Source organism: Echeneis naucrates, chromosome 1, assembly GCF_900963305.1.
Source record: "Echeneis naucrates chromosome 1, fEcheNa1.1, whole genome shotgun sequence".
Classification (NCBI taxonomy): Eukaryota; Metazoa; Chordata; class Actinopteri; order Carangiformes; family Echeneidae; genus Echeneis; species Echeneis naucrates.
In genome coordinates, this window is record NC_042511.1 from 2,486,854 (window position 1) to 2,502,351 (window position 15,498).

The following is a 15,498-nucleotide window of genomic DNA, read 5'->3' on the forward strand; positions in this document are numbered from 1 at the left end:
GGAAAGGTCAGAGACGAGAGAAGGAGTTAATGAGAACAAAAACAAAAGCATGCGTTTGTGTTTGTGCACCAGATGATGCATCGCTCTCGGTTCCATGCATTACAACTTCTATGTTCAATGGGACGTTAAGCTGAAGCTTAAAATCGAATTAGAAATGTGTGTAGCTGTTTGCAGTTTGAAGACAAAGTTTCCAGTCAGAGCTCTAAAGCGAACTGGACTCATCTGTCGGGTCGCCACATCACAACATCTCAGCGGTCGGAGAAAGCCACAAAAATCATTTCCACCTCAAGTCTGACTTCATTTCAAGCCTGGAGTCTTCCCCTGGGTAATATCCTTCCCTACTTATCTCCTTTCCACACCGCCATCATGCTAAATTAACTCCCGATGCTGAAAATCTTTCTCAGCCACTCATTTCCTGCTCATCTACGTTAACTTTACCTGTTCTTCACCTCCGTCGTCCTCCACCTGCGTCGCTCTAACGTCGTCTTTGCGGCGGGAGGTCAAGCAGCCCAGACTTGTAGGGTTGTGTCCCCTGGATTTTCGTCTTGGACGGCATTGTTATATTAAACTGCTGCTGGAGCATAACAAGATGACAAATTAATATTCCCGTCCTAACGAGGGGAACAAAGTGTGGCATCTGCAGGGACGAGTCCCGCTTTCAACGGGGAACCAGAGTCTGCCTAAAATGAGATGCTCATTTTGCTTCTCAGAGCAAAGGTCAACAAACACGCACAGAAACACACACAAGCATTAACACATGCCAGTCAGCAGCACGTCGACAACAATCAGAGGCGAGTGTTAATGACAGACTAATGACTGTCATCTACCTCACCTCTCTGTTTCTCACCCTTCCCTTATCTGACAGTTTATTTTCGGGGTCTGATTAAGGAATATATATATTTTCTACCTGAGGCCTAAAAAATAAGATGCATTCACACTTACACACTGTAATAATCCAACAGTCTGTCTCCTTATAAACTGCTCAGTTATCCACAGGCTGCACAAAAAAACGCTGGTTTATTATGGCTTAAAAATAAAATTGCAAAATTGTCTGTCAAAAGTGGCGAATTTCTTATTTCTCTGGAATCGTGACTGAGTTGGACGCCATTTTTGTCCGGGCTGAGTCGCCGTATGCAGCTGTCCAAGATGGCTGACATGAGCGCATCAGGTAATGATGTGCACAGGGAGGAAAGAGAAAAGTGTCTGATGCTCACCTGAGTCGACCCCTCCACCTGTGACCGCCCCCGCTGCCCCCCCCGTGTTGTTGCAGCCGCTCAGCAGACGATGCCAAACTAACAATGATGCGTATTGACAGCAAAGCAGCATGACAGCACATCAACAGGACAGGGCCGTCTTGAGCTGGTGGGGGTCGGGGGTAGGCTTCGCTGCCTCCCCCCCCCCCACACACACACACACACCATCAGTGAAAGGCTCATTCATTTCAATGACATATGACCAGACAGAACAGCACAATGTGAGCTCCAGCACGCCCCGAAACCTGGAAACACATAAGCTGCAGAAGATGAATGAATGAATGAATGAACTTAATTAAAATTAGATAGTTAGCTGGTAAATAACTAAATGACAAACATTTTTCACTTTAGAAATAAACTTTGTAATCTGCAAGTTAATTATATCAAACTATCAAAACTTTTTTTTTTTTTTTTTTTGGTAATGTTTCGGTTTGTTTACTTGAGGTGTGACAGTGAGGATGACTGATGGATAAATCTACCCAGCCAATAATGTGCTTCTTCATTCAGGCGCATTGTTATCCATCATACCGAAAGAGGAAACGTTCAATTAAAGAACCAGAAGAACTCACAGAGCCTGAGCAAAGAGTAGACAAAGCTCAACGATCCACCGACAACATTACAAAGGAGAACAAAAGAACAAAAAAATAGAGTCCAGCCACATCCATCCATCTATCCCAGATCAATACAATCCTACTGATGACTTCGGGACCTTTTGATGTTGCTATCAGATTATTGATCACTTCCACCAAGCATGCCACCAAAAACGGCCTAAATATTATAAATGACATTGTGCAGACACCGAGAAGGTTGGCAAGGCATATAAAAAAAGGAAATTGATCCATGAAAGTTCGACTAGGTGGATGAAAATAAAAAGGGTGCTGATCCGTATCCCACCCGGAGGCAGAGAGGGAGGGGTCAAAGGTCGCAGAGGCCATACAGGGAACCACGCGACCTGCAGAACATTCAGGTGTTTGTGGAAAGACTCCTTAAAAGGTGCTTCATTGAAATAGTTGTATTATTTAGGTACAAAGTGATTTAAAGCCCAGATGAGACTAACCTTTGTCTCACATTTCACCAAAATATTCTACATTAACTGCAGCGATTTTATTTTTTATCTTCATTACCTTTCCAGCATCTACCAAGAAACCTAAAACTTTGGCTGTCTTAACGGTTTAAGAACAGAGAGCTGACGCAATCGCGCGTTGCAGATGTCCCGACTAATTCAACCTTCTGACACGCACCATAAATCTGACCATGACGGCTGCGGTCAGGACGAATGGAATAATTGAAAGGCTACAGGTGGCACCATTACTTATAGATAAATTAGAAAGTCAGAATAAGTCCGTTCCCCTGCCCTCAGACGTTTTATTAAGCCGTCTCATTTGTCTGTGCTACCGCTAACGCCGGCTCTAACGGCTCTGAGGAGCAGAACTTATGGATGTAACACGACGGCTAACTGGGGGAAAGGTTGACTCTTAAAATGAATTGCAGGTTCCTGCTAAATAAGAAATCGTCTGTTCAGTGAAAAAAGGATCTGCGGATGCCGGGAGAGTCTGCAGAGCACACCGCATCTGAAGGAGGTTGTTATAAAACAGCTTATCTCCAGTCTGGCTTGTATTTTTTGATGCAAATTATGATATCTTTGAACATAACTGGCTGCAAATACACATCTTGGTATGACACATAACTTTGGGGCGTTAATGGTTTTGTTAATGTTAATGTTTTGTCAAAAAGGTGAATCATTCCTTTTGTGATTCACTTCTTCATTTTCATAGATCCAATCGAAACATCCTCCCTCTGTAATATCATTTTAGTGTTTTAGTGCCTTGGTCGTGTTGGGTCTACATATGTTCGCAGTTATTCTGGATTTGAAATAGTTATCACTACTGTTAAAATTCAGATTTTTGTCACAGCCTTAGGTGAATGTAAAGGATGTCTTTCCAGGACTAAAGAGGACTTTAATGTCATAATGCACCAGAGCTAATCCTGTCTGACTTAACGGGTTAATATATCGCAGTGAATGTGCAACAGGCCTCTTTGAACCGCTCATCGTCACCATGATGCCACACACAGTTCCAATTTAAAAAGTAAAAAATAAAAGAAGTAGAAAGAGGTAATTACTGTGGGAATGAACGGAGTGAGTAGTGTGATCTTCATCACTCTGTCAAGAGACTATTAATGGAGACATCACAGCATCTCGGCTAATTGACACCCAAAACCCAAACAAAGAATAAAAAGTAGATGATGACTTCATATAAATTCGTACAAATATGTGACAAACCCCTGATTACTGTATTTTCAGTATTTTGAAACATTAAAATCAGTCAAAAATGTTATTTTCACTACATTGTTAAAAAAAAAAAAGTAAATGTTTTTGTTTTTTGTTTACAAATCCACTTCTTAAAAGTTCCTTTAAAAACTAAAAACATAATGAGAAGCAACTCTCGGAGTCTGCAGCTTCCTCGACTCTTGCTGTCTTGCTGTGAAACATTTGCATAACCATGTTTTCTTTAATTAGACCTTGTTAGCTGTAAATCTTCCTCCGACAGAAAACAGGAGCCTCATACGGTGAGACAAATGTTCTTTTGAAAGAAGCTGTGTAATTTTGGTGAAAAAAAATATTTTTGTGTATCTAAACGCACAACAGTGGATCTCAGGTGTTGTGTCGTGTGCCATCTCCTACTGTAGCTGTTTCTCCTCAGCGCAGATTAACCCTTTAACACTTTGAAGAATTCAGTTTGCTCATCGGCCGATTGTCTCATAATGCACCAATATTTTGTTTTGTTGCATTTCTTTCTCTGTTGTCGCCTGATTTTTTATTTTTTTTTATTAATGATAGGTATGTGTGTGTTTTTTCAAAGCACTTAAAATAGCCAACAAAAATAAATGGACTATTTTACTCCCAACTATCCCTGAAGCCAACCGGGTTTCTCCCTCAGTAGAGTCTCAGTGAGGCTGCTTAAGTGGACTGAAATGAATAAACACGGAAGTGATACTACTGCTGCAGCTTCATTTTCCTAGAAATAATCACAAGATTTGCTTTGCCTGCCCCCTGAATGTTGATTCACTGCCCTGAAACAACGAATACGCACAAACACACACAGCTGATGCTCACTTTTTGCTCCACTGTTCTCTGCCTGACATGAACAGGGAGTGCTGGCGCAAGTTTTGATGACTGCTGTCACTAGCATTCACGTGCAACACACACACTAACACACAAATACAAGTGGCTCTGCATACACACAAAAACACACCCACCGTGCACGAGTGCATGTAGCGACAAACACGGCCGCCCCGATATTTTCTGTCCCTGACACATCGAGCAAATACAAAAACATGGTGAAAGAGAAAAAATATATATATGATTCACTCATATTCCTACACACACAGACACACACAGTGTTGGTGGGATCTCCATGTGTGCGTCATCCTGCTCTGTCAACATGCGGCACCATTTCAGGAGTGATGAGACGCAGAAGGAGGACGAGGGCGGACAGGTGATATCGAAAACAACCACGATGAAAACATGAAGGTTAATGGAAAGAACATTTCATCATAAAAGTTTTATTACAAAAAAATGGAATAGATAAATAAATAAAAGAGCCAATGAGGGACAAGAGGCAGATTTAAGAGGATGCCTTTTCACCAGTTTGACAGGTAGGTACAGTGACATTAGCATAGTGATTAACAGACGCATTACCATAATTAATGCAGCCATTAGCATAAGCTCAGCGGCTGGGAGGGAATGGGAGAGGGAGCCAAAGAAATGCACGTCAAGACGGGGAGAGGACGAGGGAGTATAAAAAGAAATGGTGCGGAGTGGCAGAAGAAACTGGAGAGGATGGAAACAGTGATTATGGAGCGCAAACAAAGGGGTGAAGACAGAATATGTCTTTTTCCATCACAGCTGTTGGCAGACACAGCACCATCCTCTCCGAACGCGTCTTCATAAATAAGTTTGCCCTTCGCCCCCTCATGCTGCATACACTTCTGAGACAGGAGTTGTCCCGCTGAGGAGAGACGAGCTGTCAGCTCTGTATTCCCTCCGGCCCGATTGCTTTTCTATAGGTAGAAACATTCGCCACTGCATGAGCACACTAGAAGCACAGTGAGGCGTTACAGGAAGTGAACCGCCGCTTATCAACAGAATCTCAGCTGATTTGGCCAAAATCATCAAATGAATATTTCTGCTCAGCAGGAAATCCTGTTTGTAAAAGGCAGAAGTCATGAAGGGCAGACGTGTCTTCTCCTCTGACTCATGAAGTCTTTCCTCGGGGAAAGACGGGCAGCATTGAAATGCATCGTTCCTCAAAGTGAAACAAGCCACTGTTGCACAGCCTAACTTCAGCCAATACGCCACTCTGGCTTGAGGTTAGGTGGAATTGAAAATGCCAGAGAAGAGCGACGACCGACGCCAGAAAACGAATCAGATCGGTGGATCGGGAATATTTGTGGATTACGGACAGAAACACAGTTACTGTAGAAGTGCTGCAAAAATGGTCAAACAACGACTGAAAAACAGCCGATTCTATATGTTGAGTTAATATTGAAAACATCATGTGGCCCTGCGCCACCTTCCACAGAAAAGTATGGGATGACCCGGAGCCGACGACAATAAGACACCTGATCATTATGATTCGTGTTTTTAAGTGTTAAACATTTCCCACTGTCGTCCACGGACGTTTCACATCTGTGATAAAAAGTCATCAGACTTCTGACCAACAAACTCAATGGTGACAACTATCAGGCCGAGGTTTAGTTCTGGAAAATCACCTGGGCCTGAAGAAAGAAACAAAAAAAGGTACCAGTCTGATTTTTTGTTGTGTTCGATCAGATTTTTCAAAGTACTGAAGAATTTAAAAAGACTTTTTATTTTTGTTATGGAAACCATAGCTGTGCTTTTCCACAGAGCTTTTACAGAACTGGATCCATCAACTGACTTGATATGAATTAATTAAAAGATTGTGTAATAATCTTTCTCTCTTCAGGCACTGATGAAGTTTTCAAACAGAAAAAAATATTTTTTTCGTGGATGAATTTTCAAACATAGACTCGGGATAATCTGGGCCTGCCTCAGCTTTATCTAAAGGCAGCCACCGTTTGGCTTCTGCCAACTTTGAACTGAGCTGCTCAGAAATGCAGCAAACACAACACGAGCTCTCCGCGGCTCTCTATACGTCCACCCAAACCGAGTCATGATTATTTGAGGGTATTTTTGGTGTTTAAAGTGGGCAGTGAACCGTGCACAACACCCAGCCTGCTCAGAAATTACCTTTAGGCGTCATTAAAAGGTATCACCTGCAGCCACTGCCAGCAAAATTATTTAGCAATTAAATTGATTTTGTTGAGCCGACATCTCTTATGAGTCCAGCTGAGCTGCATCAATCCAATCATCATCCAGTCACGTCCCACAAATCTCATTTCACAGCCGTCCTCCAAAACTCAATGATTATTCCAATATTGTAAGTTTGCATTTAATGTAGATGAATCTCATTTCCTTCATGCGCTGGAAAAGCCAACATGATGCCGGCTAACCGGCCGGATGCACGTGATCGACCCGTCCACACCGACGCCCCTCTCACTGAAGTGCAGTTATCTTACTGGATGCTTGTGGCACTTCAAACTCCTTATTTTAGAAGCTTCACCTAAAAGCCCTTTGGATGGACCAGAAAAAAAAATAAAATGTATAAATAAAAATAAAATCAGATAGCTGCAGAACCAATCAACAGACAGGATCGGTGTCATGTGACCAGGGAGCTTATCGAGGGGATCCTCGTTTAGGACGAGATAACTGGCCCAACGTTCATTAGATTTAAAAGTGCGCTCACAGTGAAGGCACAAAACCTTGACATTTGCATGTGTGTGCGCGTTTGTGTGTCTATAGACATCATTGGAAGTGGGTCTGTGTGCGAGTGTGGGTAATATTGCCGGTTGGCGCCGAGGGCCCCGTGTGCTGATCCAGGTGAGATTGAGAGTGAATTGGAAACTATTAATCTGACCTCCCCTCCACATCAGATTTGGCTGGGAGCAAAATATTTATTCACTCCTCTCGCTCTCTCTTTATCACCACACTCATCTTTCTGCAGTCCTTCCCTTCCAATCCGCAGGTCCAAGTTTAGATGGACATGAAATAACCTCCACTAATCCTTCCTGTTATACAGCTCTACCTTCACTCTCGGCTCAGAATCGGCACTGATGTAGATAGAATGACAGTTTTTCTTGTAGGGGTTTAAAAAAAAAAAAAAAAAACTTAACGTTTTGCTTCTCATGCAACTTCACGGTCCATTCAGCACGGGGAAACTATTTCACAAAAACAAATAGCAACTTCCCAGCACCTCAGCTGGGAGGTGAAACACAACGTGTAACAGGAAACTGAAGAAAAAACTCACATTCAGTTGATGCTTTTCTTCAATTCAGCAAACTGAATTTGGATTTTGTGCTCCACACAATACGGCGGGAAACAAAGCCTTCGGGTAAAGTAACGAGAAACAAAGTGGACTGATGCATAAAACCAAGTGCCTGATGAAACAATTTGGGGCTCTTTTTGCCTCCTATTTCTGATAGTCATATCAGAATCAGAAATAGTTTATCAATCCTCGGGGGAAATTCCGTAAATATCACATTGAGGATCAGCAAATTCATTGCTCTGCTTCGTTTATTTTGTTAATTTCCAGTAGCTGGGTTCCAAACACTCTCACTCCCCTCTTTCATATACAATTACTTTGAATATTTCAGCTCATAAAATCTAAATGTGCATTACTTGCACTGCACTGAACGGCACAGGGGAAATGCAGCCAGTAAAGAAAGTTAAATATCTAATATATATTAAAACAAAAACAAAACAAAACAGTGGCGAGCCAAAGTACAGGATGAGTAAGATGACAGATGTCCAGAGGTGTCCAATTTTGTCACTGACGGACTCTCTGCATCTGAAAAATGATTTAATGCGATGAAGGGGAGCTGAACTCCTTCGATCCAGACAGCCGGCAAATATAAAAAAACCTTAAAACCTTTAAAGAAGCTGCATTCTCTTCCACTTTAACGCCATCTTCTCTATTTTACCCAAGAAGCTTCTCACGAAGCTCACAACTTTCCTCCCAGGTCAGGGCTCTCCACCTCAGCTGTCCGGCCGTTACGGACAGAAGAGAAAAGTGGAGCTCTCCAACAAAGTGTGACTTTAAATTCCCTTTTCTTTCCTCCCGTTATTGCATCTGCAGATCCTCACCCATGTTCTCACTGCTGTTCTTCCTGCTGCACTGTAAGTTGACTCGCTGCGTCCCTATTTATCAGAACCGAAGCCCATAATGACCGGAACCATGAAAATTAGGCCCAGACTGAATTCTCAGTGAGCTGGTGCGGTTTAATTTTAGATAGTTGCATAAATCTGAATTATTCTTCGTTATCGCTTCATTAATTCATTATTCATTTACTCATTCTTTGCATAATCTGCAGGCTCCTGCAGCTCCTTTGACTCCGTCTCAACACAAATTTTGCCGATGCCCCTCTTAAATAAAGCGCACACACACACACACACGCCTGTAGTTTTGTGAGGACATTCATTTTCATTGACACAATGCATTCCCCGTCATCTCACCTTGACCCTGAATGTATAATCAGCTAAATGAACTTTAATGAAATTTTCACCCACAGACAGCCAACATTTGTCCTTTTTTTTGTGGGCCTTTGTAAATATGTGCACGCACGCACGCACACGCACACACACACACACACACACACACACACACACACACACTCGTTCACACAAATAAGATTTCACTTGTGGATCAATCTGCTGCACCATTCCGTCTGAACTCACAATGTCAGAAAGTGGACCTGGTCGATGCAGGCCTTTTTATTTTGGAGAAATAAGAGCACACACACACACAGACACACACACAAACACACGCAGACACACACGTAAACACACACGCGCCTCGATATTATTTCTGCTAATTCGGTTACAGTTGACCGAACGCTGGTGGTGAAAACCAACGTTTTTACCAATTCAGTTAGAAAGAAAAGAAGAAAAGCCACAACTGAGAAAACTGCTTTTGTCGAACATCCAGGAGGCAGCTCCGACTTATTTCTTTTCTCAGCAGCCCCTCTGCTGCTGCTCTGCAAGCCCAAACATCATGAAACGAACGTTCGGCCTGAGGAACGAGCTTTTTGACCCAAATCTCTGCGCCGCACGGCCGTGACAGAGCCTGTTTGTTCCCGGCAGCCGGTCTAAACGTAAACAGGAGCTCATCATTCTTAATTCACTCGGGAGCGTTTTCAGGTAACAACACTGGGATACTTGTAAAAGAGACACAAATGCACCGCAGGAGGCCGACACAGAAAAGAGACGGGCGATAGAGCCAAACACAAAGACAAGTGTGTTGTTTGTTTTTGTTTTTTTTTTTTGTGGTGGTTGATGTTTTCTCTGAATGGATGGCTCGCCTACGAAGCAACTGGCAGAAGCTGATGTGACGGCTGCTTAATGGAAAGGTAAGAAGGCAAGAAGTCAACAAATGGGGCTTTTCTTTTCCCTGTCAGGGAAATCACTGCAGTCAGCCGGCTGACGCCAAGGAAGGAAATGCTGCCCCTCATGACGGTTACATAAACACTGACACACACAGAAACAAACCCGATCTGCTGCTGTTAACACAATATGCTGAATCCTTTCCTTCCTCTCATCATTTGCGTTAGACTTCAGGCCGATGGCGTCAGGACACATTTCATCTTCTTCTCCTTTCTCTCTCTTCGTCCGTCCATTTTCTCAACGCCTCTTATTCCCCGATCTTTATTTTTCCTGCATCTCTGCCTTTTCCATGAGCTCAGAGGCGTTACTACTTACAGACACATCAACTCAAAGCGTTTGAATGCGAGTCACACAAGTGTTGCTCTGAAGAAGCTCAATAAGCAGTACCTGTTGAACCTTGGGGGCGGGGGGGGGGGCTCTCGGCCTCAAGTAGAGCGCGTGCCTGCGAATAAGCTCAACTCGTGCAACACAATGCACAAAAATCGGAAAAGGGAGCAGTTGCTGTGCGTCCGGATACAGAATGACGTGTCTTTCTTACAAAGCTCGGACCACATGAGATCTTATGAACAGGGGGTCTCTGACGTCGACAACAAAAACATGATTCATGTTTTTAATAAAGACAAACCACATTTTTTTTTTGTGTGTGTGTGTTTTTTTTCCCCCCATTTATGCAGCTCCGAGCACACATAAGGTCTGAACTTTAACTACAAAAACACACATTCAAATGAATAGTTACACAAAGTCTGCACATTTTATAATCTGCCTGCAGCAAAGTTAGGCCGAGTCTAGACGAAAACTACAACGCTGGCAGAAGCTGACTTTGATGGTGGGGGAGAATAAAGAGGAAACCTTGGTCCTCAGATACTGCACCACAGCAGGTGGACTGACAATAGTGATGCAAAAATACAGATTTCATTTGGAAATATTCATTTCCAAATGCAAATACCAAGCTATTTTCAACAATATATGACTGTGTGTTATCTCTTCAGTGAGCGGGAACAGAAGCTTGTTCCTTCAAAGTCGATACATTTCTTTTGGATTTCTCAGAGACCATGAAGTTGAGAAAATAGCTCAGTGGCTTTGAGTTTACAGCTGGTAGATTAGACTGACATTTATAATTTGTATTAGGGCAAAAGCAAAAACAGGAAAACACACAACGTGGCATCCGATGGTTTATGCACATTTTCCTTAAATCACAGTGCTTTTAGGAAAGATTTGCAGCTTGAACACACTCATGCTGCAGCCTGATGCATGTTTGATGAATAAAAAACGTGCCCTGGGACAAAATGTACTGAAGTGTCTGTTCATCTGGCTCCTGATCTTATTTCTACTATAAACATCTGCACCGCGAATCACAGATCATGTAAGCAAAGAGAAGAGAGAGTTTGAGCTCTAAACAGTGTCGGTGTCTTCAATGCTAAAAAAAAACAAATGAGAACTGAAATGCATCACACCTCAGTAAAGTAAATAAACGGAGATTCAGCCTGGATGTGAGGCCGCTGTGAAACTTCCAGAATCAAGGCTTTCTCAGCGTTTTCTTTATGAGAACGGGAGGACGATGGTGGTCAGCGAGCAGACTCTCGCCACCGTCGCTCACGGTGTGAAAAGGATATGGGCTGGAGACCATGCGGATGCACCAGCTGCGAGGGCAGGTGGTCTGCTTGAGGCAGAAGAAGACCATGGGAACCAGCTCAGGGTAGGGCACCACCAGCACGCTGGCGTCACTGCTGCCATCGTCCCCGTCGTCTTCATCGTCTCCATCGCACTCCTCCCCCTCCTTCTCCATCCTTTCTTCTCGAACAATCCCTTCCACTTCTATTTCCTCCTCTTTCTCCTCCTTTTCCTCGGGACACGGCAGTCGGAACGGCGAGGGCCTGCGGGGGGAGGAGGAAGTGACGGCATCGTCGCCGTCGTCGGCCCTGGCTATGGCTGCCGTTACCCTGGAGATGGCCGCCGTTGATGGCTTCGCCGCTGTTGATGTTGCAACGCCGGGGCCCTCCTCCTCCTCGCTTGTCATGGCAGCCCAACGGTCTGGGAAGAGAGAGAGAGAGAGAGAGAGAGAGAAGACAAAGGAAAAATATTATTTTCATAGAGTTTTCATTTAGAGAAAACAAAGTTGCGCGTATATTTATCACCAAATACATGTGATCACGCCTAAAGAAAAAAAGTTTGGACAGCAAAAACTAACATGGCAAAGAGAAAGGATTGTCATAATTTGATCAGAAGAAAATTGACTTCCCAGCCGAGCCAAGTAGACGGCCGGTTTGGTGCCGATCAATAACAACTCGCTGGTCGAGAACCAGAGAAGAGAAGAACTTGGAACAGCACGAGTTTGATTTCTAATGTACACCAACAGTGACGCTCTGGAAAAGCAAACTGAGTCTTGAAGACACATGAACCAACTCCAAACTTGGCAAAGTCCTCTTGCCCGAGACGCCCGACACTGCAGCTCTTCCACCTTTAGCCGAGAAGAGACAGCCTTATTCAGCTCTTAAGGAAGACATCAGGTGCCAGAAATCAGCAGCTATGCTTTCAGACAAGGATCAGATTTCTTGTTTTCTTTCTAAAGCATTGGACAGATGAAATAAAGGAAGTTGCGAACTATGTGTTATATAAACTTGGATACAGCCAGGCCAGCTGCTCCCCCGCCTTTTTTTGGGCCTTTAGCCGAAGCTCAAAAGGAACAGAAACCAAACAAGGCGATACATCCTTCGTGACTACAAACTATTCCTTCATGGGAGACAGAGAGGGAAAAGGAGCACAAATGGGAGGTCGTACAGCGAGAGAAGGTGGCGGGATGCCGAAAGGCTGGTGAGAGAAATAAAGGAATAAGGAAAGAGTGAATGAGGAGGGAGAGTTCAGTGGTTTAGTAAGAGGCTTAGCGTTGAGAGGAATCAATAATGCGGAGCTGGAGAGAGAATAGACGGAGCAGGAGCCCTGATATGATTGTGTGGCACCTGCTCATAGATTTCCAATGAGCGAGCCAAACGTGTTATTCTCAATAAAAAGCAACTAAGAGCTCAAATCCGACCGGCTCACTTGCTGAATCTGAAAGCAGATGTTGTTTTATGACTACAGGAGATTTGGCAGACCAACAACAGTCAGCGAGATAAAAATCAGGGAAAGAAAAGAGAGAGGAGTTTGTTTATCTGAATGTAATCACGACAGAAAGCGCAGGCTGTGAAGATTTGAGCTGTCGTCGGCATCAAGATACAAATAAAGTTTGAGTTTCATCTGGGCCGTAGTCCAGCGTTAATGAATTTGGAGTGAGGGAGGAAATAAAAAGACAAAGGTCAAGTGGAATCCGGCATCACACATCTCAGTACGTCAGCTGCAGAGACAAGAACTTCCAGCTTTCCTCAAAGTGGACCGTGTGCCTTCGAGTTATAGGTTGGCTTTCACTGCACGGGCACTATGGAGGCAGTTTGTTAGCAGGCATGTAATTGCAGCATCATCTTCAGACAAAGCTCACAGTTACACACAAACACGCAACAGAGGAGAAGGCTGCTAATTAGACATATTCTACCAGAGGAGAGCAAGGAGTGCTTTGTTGGAAAAAATCAAGGCAGAGACTTAAAAAAAAAAAAAAGAGCAATCATTGAATTATTGGCAAAATAATATCAAACCATTGCATCCTGTGGGGAGACAGAGCTGTTAGCAGCTGCAGAGCGAGAGAGTCTCTGCAAGGAAAGTAAACCAACACGAGTAGGTCATAAAAATCTAAATAAAATGAATGAAATCGCAAATCAATGCAGGCAAAAACAGACTCCAAACAGCTGCACATTCATGTCGCCATGTGCCGTTTTTGCTGCTGACATTTACAAGTTGAGTAAAAACCAGCAGCCGCATCAAACCCCCCGCTAATTATGATTGTGCTGTGCAAGGCTACATTAAAAATACCTCGCATTGCATCGAAGAGGCTTTTGTTCTCTTGGAGGAAAAATTGATCGTTTCATTTATTTCGAGGAATTCAGCATTTAGACAGGAACTCCTGTTTAAGGGAGGATGGATGGATGGCCACTTGTTTCTATTGCAGATTTCAAGTTTTGCAAGCAATGACAACAGAAAACTAATCCAGGACTAAAATATCAGCGTTGTTCAGACAAATTAATATGAAGAATCTGTTAAAATGTTTATGTTTACTGATTCACTTCCTGCAGCGTGAGGATGCAACGGAAGCGTTTCCTTTTTTGGATCCTTCAGGATGAAACGCATCCCTCCCTTTCTGCCAGCACTGCGGGATATACAGGGAATTTTTGGGGGAATTATACAAAGTACTTTTTGCTCAAAGCGTCAAAGTAATGACACTGGAATTAGTGAGGCCAAATCCCGTGTGATGTTCAAGTACAGCTGGGGAAAAAACAACACTTTGTTCATTAGACAACCAATTCAAAGCATTGTTGTCCGAATATCTTAAAAGGGAACCAAGGAGGAAAATAAAAACATAAAATCAATACAGCATGTAACGTACGCATATACGATACGATGCAAAGACTGACTGCCGTGACATCTTCCTGTTTAGCACCGACACCAAGGTCCAACGCAATCGTATTCGTTCACATTTATTCAGTAAGTTATGGCTGACATTTGCCATTTCATTTATTTTGCTGTTAAAAGGTCTCCTTTAGGTCTTTGACAGACACATACACGTAAAATGTGTTATTACTGTCACTGGGGTGTCGCTCTGAGAGAAAGAGTGAAGCTGTGCTGTTTGTCTAAGTTACAGTAATGTTACACTCATTCTGAGGGAAGGAAGAGACACAAGCACTGAAGTGAAAATAATAAAGGCTTCTGCTGTTTTTCAGCGGAGGACGGAGACTAAAAGGAGGGAATGTGGGGCCTCATGCATGGAGACCCGAAGCTTCTCCCATTGTCTCGCGGTAATGAGGTCTGCAGTTGGAGCTTTCTGCACTGCAGCAGCAAGCTTTGTGCTGACAGAGGAGGCTGTAAGCTATTAAAAAAATATACACGAGTATTGTTGTAATGTGGACATTGGTTAGGATTAAATGGTTGTGTAACCTGAGAAGCCGTTCAACACCGTGATGCTTCGCGCGACAGCAGCTATGATTCCCAGACAAAGCAACACCAGCTGTCGCACAGAGTCGCTCCCGTATCCTTCATTTGCTCCTTGGTTGTTTTGACAGTTGGACACCCGGTATGATGTTTGGTATTTCTTGCCGTCAGTCTGTGGAGATCTCTGTCACAAAGCCAAAAAAAAAAAAAAAAAAGTTACACGGGAGGACAGGAGGACTAATTTATATAACTCACAGACAGACACCGAATGTTTTCTGGCCAAAACCAACAAAAACAAAAATAAAGAAAATGTCTACATGCACCTTCCGTGTATTCTTTTTTTTCCAAACTCTTCCTATTAAAAGTGGTGCACCCATTAGAAATGCAGAGTGCTGGAGTCACTGACAGATTATTGCTCATTAGGGCCGGTGGGACAAAAGTGCTGCTGTTTACTGACTTCACCGTTTGCAGCTGTTGCGGAGGCAATGAGGCACTTTATATATTGCAGATGTGTCCGAAATGTTGTGAGTGTGTTGTTGAGTGTGCGCCGACTGCTTGGGGGACCTTAACAATATAAAGCAGTCTCAGTCTGCATATTTTAACCTGCACAGCCTTTTTTTTTTCCTTTTGGCTCACTCTCTGGCGTGACATGATGATTTCCATGCATCTGACAGCGACACTAGACATGTTATTCCCTCTGAAATTCCACCA

At 43.3% G+C, this 15,498-nt stretch overlaps 1 protein-coding gene across 1 annotated transcript in view; it reads right to left on the reverse strand.

Annotated features, from left to right (window-relative positions):
• The window catches only part of cacna1ib (calcium voltage-gated channel subunit alpha1 Ib), a 117,038-nt gene extending 105,568 nt beyond the window's left edge, over positions 1-11,470 (reverse strand). The window contains exon 1 of the mRNA XM_029501062.1: positions 11,388-11,470. Within this exon, the coding sequence (XP_029356922.1) occupies positions 11,388-11,455 (68 nt within the window). The 5' untranslated portion in view covers positions 11,456-11,470. The remainder of the gene's footprint in view (positions 1-11,387) is intronic.
• Between the last annotated feature and the right edge of the window lie 4,028 nt (positions 11,471-15,498).